This window comes from Tachyglossus aculeatus, chromosome 2, assembly GCF_015852505.1.
Source record: "Tachyglossus aculeatus isolate mTacAcu1 chromosome 2, mTacAcu1.pri, whole genome shotgun sequence".
In the NCBI taxonomy this organism is placed as follows: Eukaryota; Metazoa; Chordata; class Mammalia; order Monotremata; family Tachyglossidae; genus Tachyglossus; species Tachyglossus aculeatus.
The window spans coordinates 37,132,725-37,153,150 of NC_052067.1; the positions used below are offsets into that span (position 1 = coordinate 37,132,725).

Here is a 20,426-nt window from a genome sequence, read left to right on the forward strand (position 1 = left end):
CTTCACACCAGGTGTCCGTAGGCGCGAGACGCTTTTGACGTTTCTTGGAAAAACCCGAGGCGGCACAGTTGCGGGCCAAATGCACCAAAGGTAGATTCAGAGACAGCTGGCTTGGGATTTCTCCCATCCTCTTTTCCTGGTCTCCGTAATTCTGCTTCACCAGGAGCTACCTCCAACTTGAAGAAAGTAAAACGAGGAGGCAGAGTCTCCCTAACAGGGACTTTCCTGACTTTGGTTCCCGATGGATGCGATGCTCTCCACAGGGTTTCCTTCCACCCTCCAGGATGCCATGGGTTTCCCCAGGAAGCCCGGTCACCAACAGGTCGGGGCCTCCGGGACGAAGAAGTCGCTGTTATTCCTGCACAAGGAAGTTGATGAGAGCTGTTCTGGGGGAGAGGAAGGCCTTTTGGATGGTGCGGCCCTGGAGGAGATTTCTTCCCAGCTCAGTCTGGAGAACCAAATCGTGGATTTTCTCTGGGTCCTGGGTGAACTGCTGAGGCACAGGAATCTTGCCACAGGCTTTGTTATTGATCTGAAAACCAGAGAAGTAGAGGGAGGTGATGCCTGGTGGTTTGAACAGGCCAGGCCACCTGACCTTCCAGCCTTCTGTGACCCTAGCCTGTGACCTCTAGCTTGAGAGTCAGAGGTCACGGGTTCTAGTCCCGGCTCCGCCATATGTCTGCTGTGTGACCTTGGGCAAGGCACTTAACTTCTCTGAGCCTCAGTTAGCTCATCTGTAAAAAGGGGATTAAGACTGTGAGCCCCACGCGGGACAACCTGATCACCTTGTATCCCCCCCAGTGCTTAGAACAGTGCTTCGCACATAGTAAGCACTTAACACATGCCATCATTATTATTATTATTAAACATGTAATCACAGGCTTGTTTTCGTAGACAAGGTGTTTTTCTGGTGGTTTTTTTTTGGGGGGGTGGGATGGAGTAGGAGGTGGTTACGATATGTGTTAAGCGCTTACTAAGCGCCAGGCACTGTACTTGGGGTAGATACAAGTTAATCAGGTTGGACACAGTCCACGTCCCACATGGGGCTCACGCTCTTAATCCCCATTTTATAGATGAGGTAACTGAGGCACAGAGAAGTGAAGTGACTTGCCTAAAGTCACACAGCAGGCCAGTGGCAGAGCCGGAATTGGAACCCAGGTCCTTCTGTCTCCCAGGTCGGTGCACTATCCACTAGGCCACACTGCTTCTCTTACTGGTTACTGGGTAGAAGGAAAAAAAAAATATCAACTCTCCACTTCTTGAAAGCAGAACGAAATGGAATCTGACGAAGCCGAGGAAGGCAGGAATACCACAGAGATGGCCGGTCTCAGCCCCGGCCTTTCCAAGATTGCGTGTTTTCTAAATACTTCGCAGATACTCTGGTTGGTGGGAGGCACTAAAATATCCTCAGTGTGATACTGTTCTCTGGCTACAGAATACACGCGTGGCCTAAATATCATAAAGCCACTTTTGTCGTCACATGGTCAGGTTTCTTAGAGTAAAATATGAACCAAATCCCCAAAGCTCTAAAATCAATTCCTTAAAAAAAACCACAAAAAACAAAAGGATCATGTTCATAGAAAGTTCATAACGTAATTCCTGGGCTCAGGAATTAATTTGAGCTCAAGAGTTTTTTGGGTTGTTTCTTTAAATGGTATAAACTGTGAGCTATTGAAGAATTCCAGCGTTTGGTGTACTGCATTAGGATGATGACGGATTACATACTCGAGTTTGCATGGCTTTTGTTGATACGATGTTTATAAGCATAGCGTTTGCATGGCTTTTGATAATGAGATGTTTATAAGCACGTCCTCTTCCCAGTAAGGAAGGTGGTCAGAAGTGAAGCTGGAGAGTAGATCCTCCATCTGGCAGGGAAGCCTGCAATGGAAACTTCCCCATCGGAACCCTTTCCCAATCAAGACAGCATCGCTGCCGAGAACACCCTCAAGTGACTGAGAGGGTGACCAAGCGCTTAGTACAGTGCTCTGCATATAGTAAGCGCTCAATAAATACGATTGATTGATTGATTGAGGGAAAAAGCAGAATCTCTGGCTGTAACCTCTATTGACTGATTTTTCCACCCAGCTTGCCTACCCAAGAGCAGGCCTTCGTGGTTTCGAAAGACTCCCAATTCTCCAACAGGCACTCCATCTGGGGTAATGCACTGACCCGTGGTCGCCGTTTTTTCATCTGGGCTGAAGAACACGAAGTAACATAAGCCCTGGGCCCACCTCACAGAAACGCCAACCACAGTTTGGCAGAGGCCTCTACCCCAGAGATTTTCTGCAGGAGAGCAGTCAACTTGCGACACAGATCCCGGCCCGGTACCCGACGGGTGCCCCGAAGGGGAGGATCCAATTGCAGGGCTGAGGCGGAGCTGGCAACGGAGAGCAGCTGGGAAACAGGATCATCTCCAGGCCTAAAATTGTTCCCTTTCCAAATGTTGGTTTTTCTCTCCAGACTCTTTGTTTACACAGATGGCAGAAGGGCCAGACACGGGAAGGGGGCCTCTGGGCGGCTGGAGTGCTCAGCCGCACCGTAAAACTACTGTCCTTTCTGCTCTCAGGGTTTAAACAAGACAAGGACGCAGCTCCTGGGTCACGAGCCAGGCTTCCTGAGCCACTCTGCCAAAGTGTTCATTTACTTAGTTTTCTTTCTCCCCCGAAAAAGCTGGCTCAACCGTAAAGGGTTATTTTTTCCTAACACTCTATCAGAGAGAAGTATGGAAGCAATTCCATTGTCACATGTCATTGGACAGATGTATCTAAGTGTGGGTCAGGAAAGCTACACTGACTGGAGAGCGGACACTGATAATTTGTAAATATTTTAACTGCTGTATAAGAAACACCACCTCATCATCATCACCAATCGTATTTACTGAGCGCTTACTGTGTGCAGAGCACTGTACTAAGCGCTTGGGAAGTACAAATTGGCAACCTATAGAGACAGTCCCTACCCAACAGTGGGCTCACAGTCTAAAAGGGGGAGACAAAACCAAACATACTAACAAAATAAAATAAATAGAATAGATATGTACAAGTAAAATAAATAGAGTAATAATAGTAGTAGTAATAGTAGTAGTAGTAGTAATAGTAGTAGTAGTAGTAGTAGTAGTAGTAGTAGTAATAGAGTAATAAATATGTACAAACATATATACATATATACATGCATATACATATATACATATATATACACCTCTTCCCTCCCCTTCTCTCTTCCCTAACTTCCCAGCCACCCGACGGAGTTTGCCGCTGGGAACGAGGGTCCGGCCTCGGTCCGAAGGTCTCGGGACCGAGAAACTACGTAAAAATTGGCTCCGGTGCGGGTGGTTTGGCTGGCACCACTCTCTAGTCCTCACCTCGGCTAGTCCCGTTCCACCTGGGGCACAGGGGGCAATGAGCAAATAGGCGAGTAGGGATGCAGCACACTGACACAATGATCTCTCCCAATGTGCAGGACCCCTTTACTGCCTCAGATACCACAGTATCTTGCTGATGTGGTTTTGCCGCAATCTGCCAGGAAGCTGCCTTGGAAGCCACCGAGATCTTTGTCCCATCTCCCCCACCACCCTCCCTGCCCATGGCAGCCAATACTTTTCCAGGATTCCTGCTGGGCCTGTCTACCTTGAGGAAGGCCCTAGGAGTTTCTTTGGTCAATTAGTCACTCAATCGAATTCCCTGAATCCTCACTGTGTGCAGAGAACTGTACTAAGTGCTCGGGAGGGTACACTATAATAACAGACACATTCCCTGCCCACAACGAGCTTACAGTTTAGAGGGGGAGACAGACAATAATATAAATACATTACAGATATGCACACAAGTACTGTGGGCCTGGGTGACGGCATGACTATTCATTTATTTTATTTGTACATATTTATTCTAATTATTTTATTCTGTTAATATGTTTTGTTTTGTTCTCTGTCTCCCCCCCCTCTAGACTGTGAGCCCACTGTTGGGTAGGGACCGTCTCTATATGTTGCCAACTTGGACTTCCCAAGCGCTTAGTACAGTGCTCTGCACACAGTAAGCGCTCAATAAATATGATTGAATGAATGAATAAAGGGAGCAAGTCACGGTGACGCAGAAGGGAGTGGGGAAAAAGGGAAAGGAGGGCTTAGGGAAGGCTTCTTGGAGGAGATGTACCTTCAATAAAGCTTTGAAGGCAGGGAAAGTAATTGTTGGATATGAAGAAGGAGGGCATTCCAGGCCAGAGGCAGGACATGGGCGGGAGGTGGACAATAAGACAGATGAGATGGAAGTACAGAGAGAAGGTTAGCATTACGGATGTGAAGTGTGCGGGCTGGTTAGTAATAGGAGAGTAGCGCGGAGAGGTAAGAGGGGACAAGATGATTGAGTGCTTTAAAACCAACGTGAGGGGTCTCTGATGCAGAAGTGGATGGGCAAACCTATGAGGTTCATAAGGAGAGGGGAAACAAGGCCTGAACTTTTCTGCAGAAAAATGATATAGGCGGCATAGTGAAGTATGGACTGGAGTGGGGAGAGACGGGGGCAGGGAGGTCAGCAAGGAGGCTGATACAGTGATCAAGGAGGGAAAGGATAAGTGACTGGATTAACCAATTTGTACTTCCCAAGCGCTTAGTACAGTGCTCTGCACATAGTAAGCGCTCAATAAATACGATTGATGATGATGATGATGAACACAGTAGCAGTTTGGATGGAGAGGAAAGGGGAGATTTTAGCCATGCTGTGAAGGTCAAACCGACAGGATTTAGTGATGGATTGAATATGCGGGATGGATGAGAAAGAGGAGTCAAGGATAACACCAAGGTTATCCTTGTGAGACAGAAAGGATGGAGGTCCTGTCTATAGTGATGGGAAAGTCAGGGGGAGGACAAAGTTCGGGTGGGAAGACAAGAAGTTCTGTTTTAGACGTGTTAAGTTTGAGGTGACAGGAGACCATCCAAGAAGAGATGTCTTGAAGGCAGGAGGAAATGTGAGCCTGCAGAGAGGGAGAGAGATCAGGGCTGGAGTTGTAGTTGTATATATGTATATATGTTTGTACATATTTATTACTCTATTTATTTATTTTACTTGTACATATCTATTCTATTTATTTTATTTTGTTAGTATGTTTGGTTTTGTTCTCTGTCTCCCCCTTTTAGACTGTGAGCCCACTGCTGGGTAGGGACTGTCTCTATATGTTACCAACTTGTACTTCCCAAGCGCTTAGTACAGTGCTCTGCACACAGTAAGCGCTCAATAGATACGATTGATGATGATGATGATGATGTAGATTTGGGTATCATTCTCACTGAGATATTATTTGAAGTCATGTGAGTGAATTAGTTCCCCAAGTAGGTGTAGATAAAGATTAGAAGGGGACCCAGCACTGGGGTGGGAGGCAGAGGAGGAGCCCGCAAAAGAGACTGAGAATGAACGGCCAGAGAGACAGTATAAAAATCAGGTGAAGAGAGGTTTTTTTGTTGTTGTTGTTTTGTTTTTTAATGGTATTTGTTTAGCACTATGTGCCAGGCAGCGTTCTAAGTGTTGGGCTAGATACAAGCTAATCAGGTTGGACACAGTCCCTGTCCCATATGGGGCTCACAGTCTTAATCCCCATTTTACAAATGAGGTCATTGAGGCACAGAAAAATGAACTGACTTGCCCAAGATCATACAGCAGACAAATAGTGGAGCCGGTATTATAACCCAGGTCCTTCTGATTCCCAGGCCCGTGCTCTAGCCACTAGGTCATGCTGCTTCTTCTGACAATGTCACTGAAGCCAAGGTTGGATAATGTTTCCAGGAGAAGGGGGTGGTTGACAGTGTTGAAGACAGCTGAGAGGTCAAGGAGGATTAGGATGGAGTAGAGGATGTTGGATTTGGCAAGAAGGAGATCACTGGTGACCTTTGAGAGGCGGTTTCTGTGGAGCGAGGGGCACAGAAGCCACACTGGAGGAAGTCAAGGAGAGAATTGAAAGGGAGGAACTTGAACAGCGGGTGTAGGCAACTCGCTCAAGGAGTCTGAAGAAGAAAAGTAGAAGGGAAATGGGCTGATAACTGGAGGAAGCCGTGGGGTCAAGGGAGGGTTTTTTGGGGATGGGGAGACATGGGCATATTTGAAAGCTGTGAGGAAGAAAACCACTGGAGAGTGAACAGCTGAAGATGGCAGTGAGGAAGGGAAGAAGAGAGGGGGCAAGTGTCTTGGTAAGGTGGGAAGGAATGGGGGCAGATGCATAGGTGGAGGGGGTGGAATGTGAGGGAAGACAGGACATCTCCTCTACAGATACTCCTGGGAAAGACGGGAGAGGTGAAGAAGGGGCTAGAAGAGGGGAGAGGCTGGAGAGGGACATGGAGATTTCAGGGAGATCTCCCCCTTCTAGACTGTGAGCCCGCTGTTGGGTAGGGACCGTCTCTATATGTTGCCAACTTGGACTCCCCAAGCGCTTAGTACAGTGCTCGGCACACAGTAAGCGCTCAATAAATACGACTGAATGAATGATGTCAATTTTCTCAATAAAATAGGTGGCCGGATCATTAAGGGAAAGGGATGGGAGAAGCAGGGGGGCAGGGGGTTTGAGGAGGGAGTTAAATGCCTGGAACAACTTGGGAGGGCAATGGGCATGGGTACCGCTAAGGTTGAAGAAATTATTTTGCAGGGCAGAGGACGGGGCAGAGTTAAAGCACCCAAGGATAAATCTGAAGTGGACAAAGTCGGCCTCATATCTAGAATTCCTCCCAGCAGCGCTCCGTGGCTTGTGCACAAGTGCGAAGAAGGTGGACTGTGGAGCTGATCCAGGGCTGTGGGTTTTAGTGGTATGGAGATCAACAAAGGGATAGGGGAGTGACTGAGTTGAGTTCAGTAGAGCGTCGATTTGGTCATCAAGGCAAGGTAGTTTGGGTATGGAGGCTAAATGGGGCATGATGACTTGAGAAAATTGGACGGAGTCAAAAGATCAGAGGTCTCTGGGGGGGAACGGCACCTTCACCACTGATGGCATAAAAATAATAATAATGATAATACCAAGCAAATTGGATGGGGTCCAAGCAAATTGGATGGGGTCAACAGGTCAGAGCTCTCTGTGGGGGAACGGCGCCTTCACCACTGATGGCATAAAAATAATAATAATGATAATATTAAGCGCTTATTGTGTGCAAAGCACTGTTCTAAGCGCTGGGGAGGTTACAAGGTGATCGGTTGTCCCATGGGGGGCCCACAGTCTTAATCCCCATTTTACAGATGAGGTAACTGAGGCCCAGAGAAGTAAAGTGACTTGCCCAAAGTCACACAGCTGACAATTGGCGGAGCCGGGATCTGAACCACCGACCTCTGACTCCAAAGCCTGTCCTCTTTCCACTGAGCCACGCTGCTTCCCCATACAGCCCACAAGTACAGTCCTTTTTTTCAAATGGGATTTTTTTTAAGCACTTACTATGTACCAGGCACTGTACTAAGCACTGGGGTAGATACAAACTAATTAGATTGGATACAATCCATGTCCAACATGGAGCTCACAGTTGTAGTCTCCATTTTACAGTTGAGATAACTGAGGCACAAAGAATAATAATAATAATGGATTTAAGCGCTTACTATGTGCCAAACATTGTTCTAAGTGCTGGGGTATGTTTGTACATATTTATTACTCTATTTATTTATTTATTTTACTTGTACATATCTATTCTATTTTATTTTGTTAGTATGTTTGGTTTTGTTCTCTGTCTCCCCCTTTTAGACTGTGAGCCCACTGCTGGGTAGGGACTGCCTCTATATGTTACCAACTTGTACTTCCCAAGCGCTTAGTACAGTGCTCTGCACACAGTAAGCGCTCAATAAATACGATTGATGATGATGATGATGGGGTAGATACAAGATAATCGGGTTGTCCCACTTGAGGCTTACAGTCTTAATCCCCATTTTCCAGATTTGGTCAATGAGGCCCAGAGAAGTGACTTAATAATAATGATGGTATTTGTTAAGCGCTTACCATGTGCAAAGCGCTGGGGGGATACAAGGTGATCAGGGTGTCCCACGTGGGGCTCACAGTCTTAATCCCCGTTTTACAGATGAGGGAACTGGGGCCCAGAGAAGTGACTTGCTCAAGGTCACACAGCAGACACAGCAGACATGACCTATGACCTCTGACTCCCAAGTTCGTGCTCTTTCCACTAAGCCACACCGCTTGTTAAGTGACTTTTCCAAGGTCACACAACAGGCAAGTGGCAGAACCAGGACTAGTCCTGGCTGGAACCTTGGTCTCCTGCTTCGCACGGCGGTGCACTCTTCACCCGATCAACAGCTTGACTAAAAGATACACGCTCTCTCAGTGGGCAGGGCGAGGTCCCCGTCAGGGCTGTGTCATGAAGGCAATGGGGTTGAAATCCAACGGGGCTTCCCAAAGCAGGTTTCCAGTCCCTTGCTATAATTTAAATTCAAATCAATGTCTCTTTTCGCTGTACAGTTGATCCACAATCCTTCGTGGTCAGGGTTAGAGGGAGGCTTGTGGAGCTAAAACCCCAGCTCTTATTTCAGCTCTTCCGTCCTACTGTGTGCAGAGCACTGGACTAAGCGCTTGGGAAGTACAAGTTGGCAACATATGGAGACGGTCCCTACCCAACAGTGGGCTCGTCGCCAAGTTCGCCCCTTAGCCCTAACGGCCGTCGGAGAGGGGTCCTCGCTCCATCCATGCTATTTATTGTCAGCTGTGTGACTCTGGGCAAGTCACTTCACTTCTCTGAGCCTCAGTTCCCTCATCTGTAAAATGGGGATTAAAAACTGTGAGCCCCCCTGGGGACAACCTGATCACCTTGTGACCTCCCCAGCACTTAGAAGAGTGCTTTGCACACAGTAAGCGCTTAATAAATGCCATCATTATTATTTATTATTGCAACCTGATCGCCCTGTAACCTCCCCAGCGCTTAGAACAGTGCTTTGCACATAGTAAGCGCTTAATAAATGCCTTCATTATTATTATTATTATGACACTTCTCCGGCCTGCTAATAAGTAGCAAAGTTAATCGATTTGAGTTTTATCCCTTTGAAATTTCTTGGCCCTCCCTCTGATGGAGGTTCTAGTTCTGAAGTGCCCTTGTGTTAGGCAGCTAGAGGTTGTGGGAGAAGCAGAGGCAGGGAATCAATCCATCAATCGTGCCAATCGATCAATCGTATTTATTGAGTGCTTACTGAGTGCAGAGCACTGTACTAAGCGCTTGGGAAGTACAAGTTGGCAACATATAGAGACAGTCCCTACCAAACTGGGCTCACGGTCTCCTGAGCAACTGATAAGATGACACGGGAAGGTCTACTGGATGGGATCTTGGTGGTCGGGGGATGGTTCAGAATGCCTTAGGTACGCCGGCCTCAACTCAGCTACGAATTCCTTAAGGGATTTAGGCAAGTCACACATTTATCAAATCACCAGGAAATAGTTGTCTCTGAGCACCCTGATGTACAAGGGCTGGTGCCAGAACCATTTCCCCAAGGCCCCCGATTCCCTGCCTGCAGGATGAGGATAAACTTATCTTGACATTCTAGACCGTGAGCCAGGAACTGTTCAATTCTCACCCATGTATTCTTTCCCAGCGCACAGCTGCTGTTTGCCTTGTATGCAGTTAAACGCTAAATAAATACTATCACTATGATTACTACTAGGTCCCAGGTTGAAATCAGTAGCCTTTTCTGCTTGCATGGTTGAAATGGTTGCTAGCTCTGGGAAATGGAGCACTTCCCAAGGGTGGTACTTTTCTCCAAGACCTCAGAGTTCCAGAATCCACCCTCGTCCCCCTCTCCATGCCCCCCATCTTACCTCCTTCCCTTCCCCACAGCACCTGTATATATGTATATATGTTTGTACATATTTATTACTCTATTTTATTTGTACATATCTATTCTATTTATTTTATTTCGTTAGTATGTTTGGTTTTGTTCTCTGTCTCCCCCTTTTAGACTGTGAGCCCACTGTTGGGTAGGGACTGTCTCTATATGTTACCAATTTGTACTTCCCAAGCGCTTAGTACAGTGCTCTGCACATAGTAAGTGCTCAATAAATACGACTGATGATGATGATGATGAAACAATATGAAGTTAGCAGGGAGGACCAGAGCAGGTAAATGGGGTTCCTTTTGGTATTCAGTGAGTTCTTCCGCAATGCGGAGGTAGGATTCTTGAAGACTCCTCCATTAAGGAAAACTTGTATTGTAGTAACCCTTGACTGAGGCAGAAGTCTTTTTTCCAACCCCACATTCTATTCAGAGGGACGCAAGGTGCAGTAAGAATGTTCCCTAATTCTTCCGTTGGGTTCTAGTCCCGATACGAAGAGAAACCGCGTGTTCGAGGAGACTGTGTTTGTAAAATTCAAAGACCCGGGTAACCAAATTGGAGATTAAGGGGGTTAGAGAACCCTTCAACAACCCCAAACTCTGCTCTGACTTTTTCATTCTCCGAAGGGCATGTGTTAGATACGCTGCTCGTTTCACAGTGAACTGAAATAGTCAGGTGAGTCAGTTTCTACCCACGAATTGGATAGGAACAACTAGGATGACCTAAAGGGACTCTGAGCAAGCCAACCCAAGGAGAGGATTGCTCGGGGGGCGGCGGGGGTTTAGAACAAGACTCCAGGAGTATAGGGATTTGCGTCTGAAATGTAATAAGGCCAGTCGCTTACCAGAATGGACATCTCCACCGTGTCGGGCTGCTGAAGTTCCTGTAGATCCGCAGCGGGCCAGGACTGAAGCAGCACATCTGCCTCCCAGTTATAATGGGTACAGAGCTTATTCTGCGCATGCGCCAATCCTGCAAACACCGAACAGATAGATCATTTATTGTGCACAAAACAGAAGGCGCCTTATAGCAGGCATATTACAAAGCCTTAGCCAAAATGAGACTTAATTTAATTCTGGCCTGAAGAAACCCTTTGGCAGGGAAAACTGAGACTTTTTAGAACACAACATGTGTGACAATGGAGAAACCCAGCTTTCAAAACCAATTGGAGCTTGATTTACAATCACAAGTTTGCAGATACAGTAGTGAATTCTTTGCAAACTATAATTAGAGCTCTGTGAAACTTGACATTCTGCCAGAAAGTGCGCATTTAGAAGAACAGGAATTACGATTTTTAATTAATCACTACTATGCACAGTTGTTCGGTTTTGGTGGAGAAACTCCTTTTTCTTCCCGTATGAAGAGGCCCCAAAGAAACAAGCCACATTTTCTTCATTCACTTCTCACCCACAATTACTGGGCTTCTTGGCTCGGCTGCCTCACATCAACTCTTGTTGGACTTAATGATCGGAGTCTCAAAGCAATAATTTCAGTTCTCTCTCTTGTTAAACTTGGACGCTACCTAATCCCAGTTGAATTTTAATCTCGCTATCCCTGCTTTCTGTCAGGCAGGGCAGCTCCATACTAAGTGTAAATTCACCACTTTCTTTGTCTCGGTGCGCAATCCAATTTTAGGGGCAGAGCACGAAGCTGTCGAGAGCCACCAATTTTTAAAGGGCAGTTAATCACGGGAAAATACTGTGCAAGAGCCCTGGGACCAAGATGTCGCAGGTTCGGTCCAAGGAGGAAGAGGCATTTTAAGGAGTGAACTACAGCACTGGCAAGTCCTTTGGCTCATATAAGTGGTACGAGTCCAAAGCCGTAAGTGAGGCCCTGAGCCTAAGTGATCTGTCCAGGGCCACCAAACCTCTAGTGAATAGTCCCCTCTTTCAGTATGACCAAAATCACAGGAGGAAAATGAGGATGAAAGCAGCCTAAAGGCTTTCATTTCCCTGGATAATAATCCCCTTGGTGGGACGCATTATCTCCCCCATCTTTCCTCCTTCCCTTCCCCACAGCACCTGTATATATGTATGTACATATTTATTGCTCTATTTATTTATCTTACTTGTACATATCTATTCTATTTATTTTATTTTGTTAGCATGTTTGGTTTTGTTCTCTGTCTCCCCCTTCTAAACTGTGAGCCTGCTGTTGGGTAGGGACTACTGTATGTGTTGCCGACTTGTCCTTCCCAAGCACTTAGTATAGTGCTCTGCACACAGTAAGTGCTCAATAAATACGATTGATTGATTACAGAAGTGCTCCTGATAAACAGTTGAAAAAGTACGGTAGAAAGCAGGCTTTTCAAGTCTCTATCACCGAAACAAGTTTGGTCAGTTTTGGAGAAAAAAAAAAGGCAAGACTAGTCAGATAACACTGGATGAGCAACCCAGCCCACACACTTCAATCCTCTGGTGCTAACCTTCTCACTGTACCTCCATCTCATCTGTCTCGCCGCCGACCTCTCGCCCACATCCTACCTCTGGCCTGGAACGCCCACCCTTCTCAAATCAGACAGATGACGGCTCTCCCCCACTTCAAAGCCTTATTGAAGGCACATCTCCTCCAGGAAGCCTTCTCTGACTGAGCCCTCCTTTTCTCCCTTCTGCGCCGCTCATGCGTGCTCCTTCATTTACCCACCCTCCCTTCCCCACAGCACATACGTATATACCTGTATATATCTGTTATTTATTTATTTAATGTCTGTCTCCCCCTCTAGACTGTGAGCTCATTGTGGGCAAGGGATGTATTTGGTACTATATTGTACTCCCCCAAAAGCTTAGTACAGTACTTGGCACACTGTTCGGTAGGGACTGTCTCTATATGTTGCCAACTTGGACTTCCCAAGAGCCTAGTACAGTGCTCTGCACACAGTAAGCGCTCAATAAATACGATTGAATGATTGATTGCACAAGCGCTCAATAAATACAATTAATAATAACAACAATAATAATCTATAGATAATCAAAACCAAGCATGTTCTTTTTTTTTCTTTTCAATCGTATTTATTGAGCGCTTACTATGTGCAGAGCACTGTACTAAGCGCTTGGGAAGTACAACTTGGCAACATATGGAGACGGTCCCTACCCAACAGTGGGCTCACAGTCTAGAAGGGGGAGGCAGACAACAAAACAAAACATATTAACAAAATAAAATAGAATAGTAAATATGTACAAGTAAATAGAGTAATAAATCTGTACCAACATATATACAGGTGCTGCGGGGAGGGGAAGGAGGTAGGGCCAGGGGGGAGTGGAGGGGGAGAGGAAGAAGGGGGCTCAGTGTGGGAAGGCCTCCTGGAGGACGTGAGCTGTCAGCCGGGCCTTGAAGGGAGGAAGAGAGCTAGCTTGGCAGATGTGCGGAGAGAGGGCATTCCAGGCCCGGGGGAGGACGTGGGCCGGGGGTCGACGACGGGACAGGCGAGAATGAGGCCCCGTGAGGAGGTTAGCGGCGGCAGAGGAGCGGAGGGTGCGGGCTGGGCTGGAGAAGGAAATAAGGGAGGTGAGGTAGGAGGGGGCGAGGTGATGGACAGCCTTGAAGCTGAGAGTCAGGAGTTTTTGCCTGATGCGTAGGTTGACTGCTAGCCACTGGAGATTTTTGAGGAGGGGAGTAACATGCCTAGAGCGTTTCTGCACAAAGATGATCCAGGCAGCAGCGTGAAGTATAGACTGAAGTGGGGAGAGACAGGAGGATGGGAGATCGGAGAGGAGGCTGATGCAGTAATCCAGTCGGGATAGGATGAGAGATTGAATCAGCACGGTAGTGGTTTGGATGGAGAGGAAAGCGCGGATCTTGGCGATGTTGCGGAGGTGAGACCGGCAGGTTTTGGTGACGGATTGGATGTGGGGGGTGAACGAGAGAGCAGAGTCGAGGATGACACCAAGGTTGTGGGCTTGTGGGATGGGAAAGATGGTAGTGCCGTCCACAGTGATGGGAAGGGCAGGGAGAGGGCAGGGTGTGGGAGGGAAGATAAGGAGTTCAGTCTTGGACATGTTGAGTTTTAGATGGCAGGCAGACATCCAGATGGAGATGTCTTGAAGGCAGGAGGAGACATGAGCCTGAAGGGAGGGAGAGAGAGCAGGGGCAGAGATGTAGACTTGGGTGTCATCAGCGTAGAGATGATAGTTGAAGCCTTGGGAGCGAATGAGTTCACCAAGGGAGTGAGTGTAGATCGAGAACAGAAGGGGACCAAGAACTGACCCTTGAGGAACCCCTACAGTAAGGGGATGGGAGGGGGAGGGGGAGCCTGCAAAAGAGACTGAGAATGAACGGCCGGAGAGATAAGAGGAGAACCAGGAGAGGACGGAGTCTGTGAAGCCAAGGTTGGATAGCGTGTTGAGGAGAAGGGGTGGTCTACAGTGTCCAAGGCAGCTGAGAGGTCGAGGAGGATTAGGACAGAGTAGGAGCCGTTGGATTTGGCAAGAAGGAGGTCATTGGTGACCTTTGAGAGGGCAGTTCTGTAATCCCATATTCAGTTCCAAATAAGGAAATAAGATGATAAATCAAGTAAGACTGTATTTGTCCACTCTCTTTTTTCACCTCAAATAAGCAGCTTTTTAAGTTATAGGAAGCTTTAGACAACAACGTTTTCTATAGGAGTTTTGAATCTTCCCTCAACTACAAATGCAACTGGAATTGCAAAACTACAACCAGCCTGCCCACCCAGACCAGTGGGAAACAATAGAACAAAGGGGTTGTGGAAATGGAAATAGGCTATAAAGTATTTCCATAAACAATGAAGGAGAAATGAAGACAAGGTCACAAAGCATATTCAAGGACCCGCCGCTATTGTTACTTGGCCTCCTGGTCAGGGGAGGGTGACGTCACTTACTCTCCATCCAGCGTCTTCATAATCGACACAACTAGGTGTGTTGTTTCACCCTTGTTTTCACACTCGTTCGGTCAGCTACATACTCACACCCGTACTTTTCTCTCCAATTCTTCATCTACTCTGCCAAGCCCACAATCAGAAGAGTTTATCATAGTACTGCCCACCCCATCTGTCTAGTGCCCCCGTGTCATATTCTTCCCACGTGAACTCTACACTCCCTCTCTTTCGGCCTAGACTGTAAGTTCCTTTTGGGCAGGGAATGTCTTCCAACTCGGATGTATTGTACCCTCCTAAGTGCTTAAGTACAGTGCTCTGCACACAGTAAGAGCTCAATAAATACGATCAATCGATTCCTTTGTTTCTGGTCCAGTTTCCTACTGCCTGGATGCCTCAGGGGGAGATCCCTCAGCAGATGCTTAGGAGAATCATAAGATGGAACTGGGGTTGTTATTCGGACAGCGCCTGTTGTGGTCCCCCTAAGTGGAGGGAGAGGGCCGGGTGGGTGCCACAATGAGGTGAGTCGCTATGGTGATAACCGCATAATCTTAAAGATCAATTGGCAAGACGGAGTGAGTAGCCCCTTAAACTATTTATTTTACTTGTACATATCTACTCTATTTTATTTTGTTAGTATGTTTGGTTTGTTCTCTGTCTCCCCCTTTTAGACTGTGAGCCCACTGTTGGGTAGGGACTGTCTCTATATGTTGCCAACCTGTATTTCCCAAGCGCTTGATACAGTGTTCTGCACACAGTAAGCGCTCAATAAATATGATTGATTGATTGATTCTCCGGGCCTCAGTTACCTCATCTGTAAAATGGGGATTAAGACTGTGAGCCCCCCCCGTGGGACAACCTGATCACCTTGTAACCTCCCCAGCGCTTAGAACAGTGCTTTGCACATAGTAAGCGCTTAATAAATGCCATTATTGCTATTATTACTATATTGCGATTCCAGGGATTCAGAGTCATTTCTGCTCAGAACAGAGGGTAAGGATGGATATATGCTACTGCCTGTGAATATTTGATAAATAATGATTAACTCCCTCCTCATCTCCGCCCTTTCCCTTCCCCACAGCACCTGTATATGTATATATGTTTGTACATATTTATTACTCTATTTATTTATTTATTTATTTATTTATTTATTTTACTTGTACATATCTATTCTATTTATTCTATTTATTTTATTTTGTTAGAATGTTTGGTTTTGTTCTCTGTCTCCCCCTTTTAGACTGTGAGCCCACTGTTGGGTAGGGACTGTCTCTATGTGTTGCCAAGTTGTATTTCCCAAGCACTTAGTACAGTGCTCTGCACACAGTAAGCGCTCAATAAATACAATTGATTGATTGATCAACTAACTGGCAGGATGAAGTGAGTTGTGTAGGCCTTGTGATGCGGGATGTGTACTTAGGATGTGCTAAGTGTACTTAAGCACTTAGGAGAGTACAATACAGCAGAGTTGGAAGACATGTTCCCTGCCCAAAAGGGGCTTACAGTCTAGGCTGAAAGAGAGGGAGCATGGAGTTCATGTGGGAATTTAGGATGTGGGATGGTTGGGAAGCGGTTGGAGCAGGATGAGGCAACAGGATCAAGTTTACCCCCAGCTCTCAGAGAAAACCAGAGGAGCTGAGGTACGCTACGATACTGCCCGGTGCTAACAAGAAGGAAAGTCTGAAGGTATTAGTAGCAGTAAATTTTTAAAAGGGGATAGGGCTGGGTGGCTGACAGCAGCTGCGTTCAACATGAGGGGGCTACAGTAGCCGGGGATGAGAAACGAAGAGGGGAAAAGGGGTCTGACCGGTCTAGGGCTCGGCTGGAGTTGGAGTACTGCTCTCCCTGTCCCAGACGACATGCCAGTACACTACAGATCGACCACAATGCCTCAAAAAATTAAAAAAAGGTCAAAACAGAACAACAGAGTAATGTATATTGTTCCTCTACATCTGTTCAGAATATTTTAAGAAACAATGAAAAAACCAAATCTGGAAACCAAGCTTAGAGGTATTTTCTACGTGAAAAAAACTCCGTTGAATTCATTCGATCGTATTTATTGAGCGCTTACTGTGTGCAGAGCAGTTGAATTGTACTCTCCCAAGTGCTTAGTACTTGCTCTGCACATCGTAACCACTCAAATACCACTGGCTGACTGATTGACTGAATCAATCAACAATTTCCACAGCCTAGTGGAAGGAACACAATCCCGGGAGTCGGAGGACCCGGGTTCTGATCCCAGCTCTGACACTTAACTCTGTGTGACCTTGGACAAGTCACTTAACTTTTCTGTGCCTCAGTTCTCTCATCTGTAAAATGGCGATGAAGACTGTGAGCCCCCCGTGGGGCAACCTGATCAGCTTGTAACCTCCCTAGTGCTTAGAACAGTGCTTTGCACATAGTAAGCGCTTAATAAATGCCATCATTATTATGATGTGCAAAATGGGGATTTAATACCTTTTCTCCCTCCTCCTTAACACTATGAGCCCCATGTGCGATCTGCTTACCTTGTATCTATCCTAGTGCTTAGAACAGCGACGGACACATAGTAAACACTTAACAACCACCACAATAATAATAACTAAGAAATGAAAGATCACCAAGCAGAGCTAATGAGATACAACATGAAAGACATATTCCCCCCAAAAGAGCATAAGGATCAGAAGAATCAAATGCAATCTAGATTCCCCTTTAGACTGCAAGCTCGTTATGAGCAGGGAAGATTCATTCATTCATTCAATCATATTTATTGAGCGCTTACTGTGTGCAGAGCACCGTACTAAGCACTTGGGAAGTACAAGTTGGCAACATATAGAGACGGTCCCTACCCAAAATGTCTACCAACTCTGTTGCATTGTACTCTCCCAAACACTCAGTACAGTGCTCTGCACACACAATAAGTGCTCAATAAAGATGACTGATTAACATCATCTTCCAAAGCAGTAAGGCCTAGTGGAAAAGGCATGGGTTTGGGAGTCGGCAGACCTGGGTTCTAATCCCGGCTCCGCCACTTGCCTCCTGTGTAACCTTGGGCAAGTCACTTAAAAGTTCTCTGTGGTTCCTTTGCTCATCTATAAAATGAGGATTAAAGACCTGTTCTTCTTTCTACTTAGACTGTGATCAATCAATCATTCAATCGTATTTATTGAGTGCTTACTGTGTGCAGAGCACTGTACTAAGCGCTTGGGAAATACAAGTTGGCAACATATAGAGACAGTCCCTATCCAACAGTGGGCTCACAGTCTAATGATGAGCAGTCCTGATGAGGAGCAGGGACTGTGGCTGACCTGTCTTGTATCTGCCCCAGTGCTTAGTACAGTGCTCGGCACAGAACAAGCACGTCCATACCATGCTGGAGAAGGAGCGTGGCCCAGTGGAAAGAGCACGGGCCTGGGGATCAGAGGATGTGGGTTCTAATCCCGGCTCTGCCAACTGCTTGCTGTGTAACCATGGGCAGATCACTTAACTTCCCTGTGCCTCAGTTTCTTCAACTGTAAAAGGGGTTAAATACCTGTTCTCCCTCCTACTTAGACTGTGAGCCCCATGTGGGACAGGGACTGCATCCAACCTAATTAATTCAGCACTTAGAACAGTTTTTGACTTACAGTAAGTGCTTAAACAAATATATATGTATCTATCCTGTATATATGTATATATGTTTGTACATATTTATTACTCTATTTATTTATTTATTTTATTTGTACATACCTATTCTATTTATTTTATTAGTATGTTTGGCTTTGTTCTCTGTCTCCCCCTTTTAGACTGTGAGCCCACTGTTGGGTAGGGACTGTCTCTATATGTTGCCAATTTGTACTTCCCAAGAGCTTAGTACATTGCTCTGCACATAGTAAGCGCTCAATAAATACGACTGATGATACCATAAAAATTCTTTGTCGTCTTGTCCAGGGGTGGATGAATCCATGTGCGAGTTGTCTGCATTTTCCTTCTGATTTTCTTACCTCTTGGGCCCTTTCACTAACAGAAATGACTTGGGAAAAACGACAGAAAGGCAATTCAAATTAGCCCAATTAGAAACATGTTAGAAGTTCTGAGCAAAGATCTGGAGGAGGAAGAGGTTGAAACAACTAGTTAAAGACAATCTAGGACTCCACGAGAATCTCAGTTTTCTAAGATGCCTCCTCCCAGTGTACATCACTGAGATTTGGCTATATCATCATCAATCGTATTTATTGAGCGCTTACTATGTGCAGAGCACTGTACTAAGCGCTTGGGAAGTACAAATTGGCAACATATAGAGACAGTCCCTACCCAACAGTGGGCTCACAGTCTAAAAGATCTTATGAAAATTCCCAATGAGGGACTTTTAAATAATGCAAACACTCTCATTGCTTGTTACTAGAACAGAAAAGGTCCTGCGGTGGTGCTTCTTGGATCAATCAGTCAATTGAGATTAAGGTTGAGTATTGAGAGCTTACTTTGTGCAAAGCACTATACTAAGTGCTTGGGAGAGGACAATTTAACGGAGTTAGTAGAGGCATTCCCTTTCCACGACAAGCTTTCAATCAATCAATCGTATTTATTGAGCGCTTACTGTGTGCAGAGCACTGCACTAAGCGCTTGGAAAGTACAAGTTGGCAACATATAGAGACAGTCCCTACCCAACAGTGGGCTCACAGTCTAAAAGGGGGAGATGAGTCTAGAGTCTTTCAGTCTAGAGATGATTGCAAATGAGGTGCATATAAGCATTTCTGCCAAATGACACTAGAGCAGCCTTTGACCTTAACATAAATTAATTTAGCAAAAGAATCTGGGGATGGGGAAACATAGATAAGGTATGCACTGTGATAGGTTTAAGACAAACTATTTGCTTTCCCATCACCCCGAACAAAGCATACCTCTTTGTGACCAGGGCTTCTGTTGTGTTTCAAGAGGAATCAACTACACTTCCAACGGACAGATCCCATGGCCAGAGTAGACAGAGGCCACTTCCTAGTTTCCTGTTATGAGAGGATGCTATTCACACTCCTACAGAAATGCCTGTTGGAGGTCACCAGTGGGAAATTTAGCCCCCATATAGCCTTACCCCTGGAGCCTTTATGAAGGTGGCTGGAGGCCAGCCCCCTCAAAACCTCCTGCAGTGCTAGGAACTCCGAAATCTACTCCAAAACAGCGAAGCGAGGGGCAGAATAAAACTAGCGTAGAATCAAGAGGGCCCAAAGGGGCAGGGATCCCAGACATTTAGCAGTGGGTCACACAGCTGCTTTAAGTATCCAGGCCAAGAATCTTGGAATTTCCTCAGGAAACTCAGCTTTCCTTTCTGTGACATCAGAATATTGCCTCTGCTCTCAATCAGTTGAAAATGGGTGGACAGGTCCTGCTTGGCAGCAGTAGTAGTACTAACAGTATTGATTAAGTGCCTGCTGTGTGCAAAGTACTGAGAAGCAGTGTGGTCTAATGGAAAAAGTACGGTGGAAACCAGACGACCTGGGTTCTAACCCCAGTGCTTTTATATGTCCCGACAATTAGTTTAGCAGACTTCTCACTATACTTTGAATCCCAGTTCTAAGTATCACCTGAAAACAGCACAGATCAAGGCAAATTGCAGTTCAATCTGCAAAACCTTAAAGTAAAAAAAAAAAAAAAATCAAATCACTCTAAATAGAACAGAAATTCAAATGGCATTGGTTCATTCTACGTATGTTTAAATTTAAAACGAAAATCACTTGACCTCTTTGATAAATTTGTTAGTTTTTACTTTAGACTGCAAGCTCGTTATGGGTAGGGGGAACATATCTGCTGCTATATTGTACTCTCGCAAGTGTTTAGCACAGTGCTCCGCACATAGTGAGTGCTCAATT

General features: G+C 46.0%; 1 protein-coding gene across 2 annotated transcripts in view; it reads right to left on the minus strand.

Moving 5' to 3' along the window:
• Positions 1-210: 210 nt before the first annotated feature.
• Positions 211-20,426, minus strand: part of LARS2 (leucyl-tRNA synthetase 2, mitochondrial) — a 205,656-nt gene continuing 185,440 nt past the window's right edge. For both annotated transcript variants that reach the window (XM_038742284.1, XM_038742281.1), the window contains exons 20-21: positions 10,624-10,751; positions 211-532 (exon numbers count right to left, since the gene is read on the minus strand). In XM_038742284.1, coding sequence (XP_038598212.1) covers positions 353-532; positions 10,624-10,751 — 308 coding nt within the window. In that variant the 3' untranslated portion in view covers positions 211-352. The remainder of the gene's footprint in view (positions 533-10,623; positions 10,752-20,426) is intronic.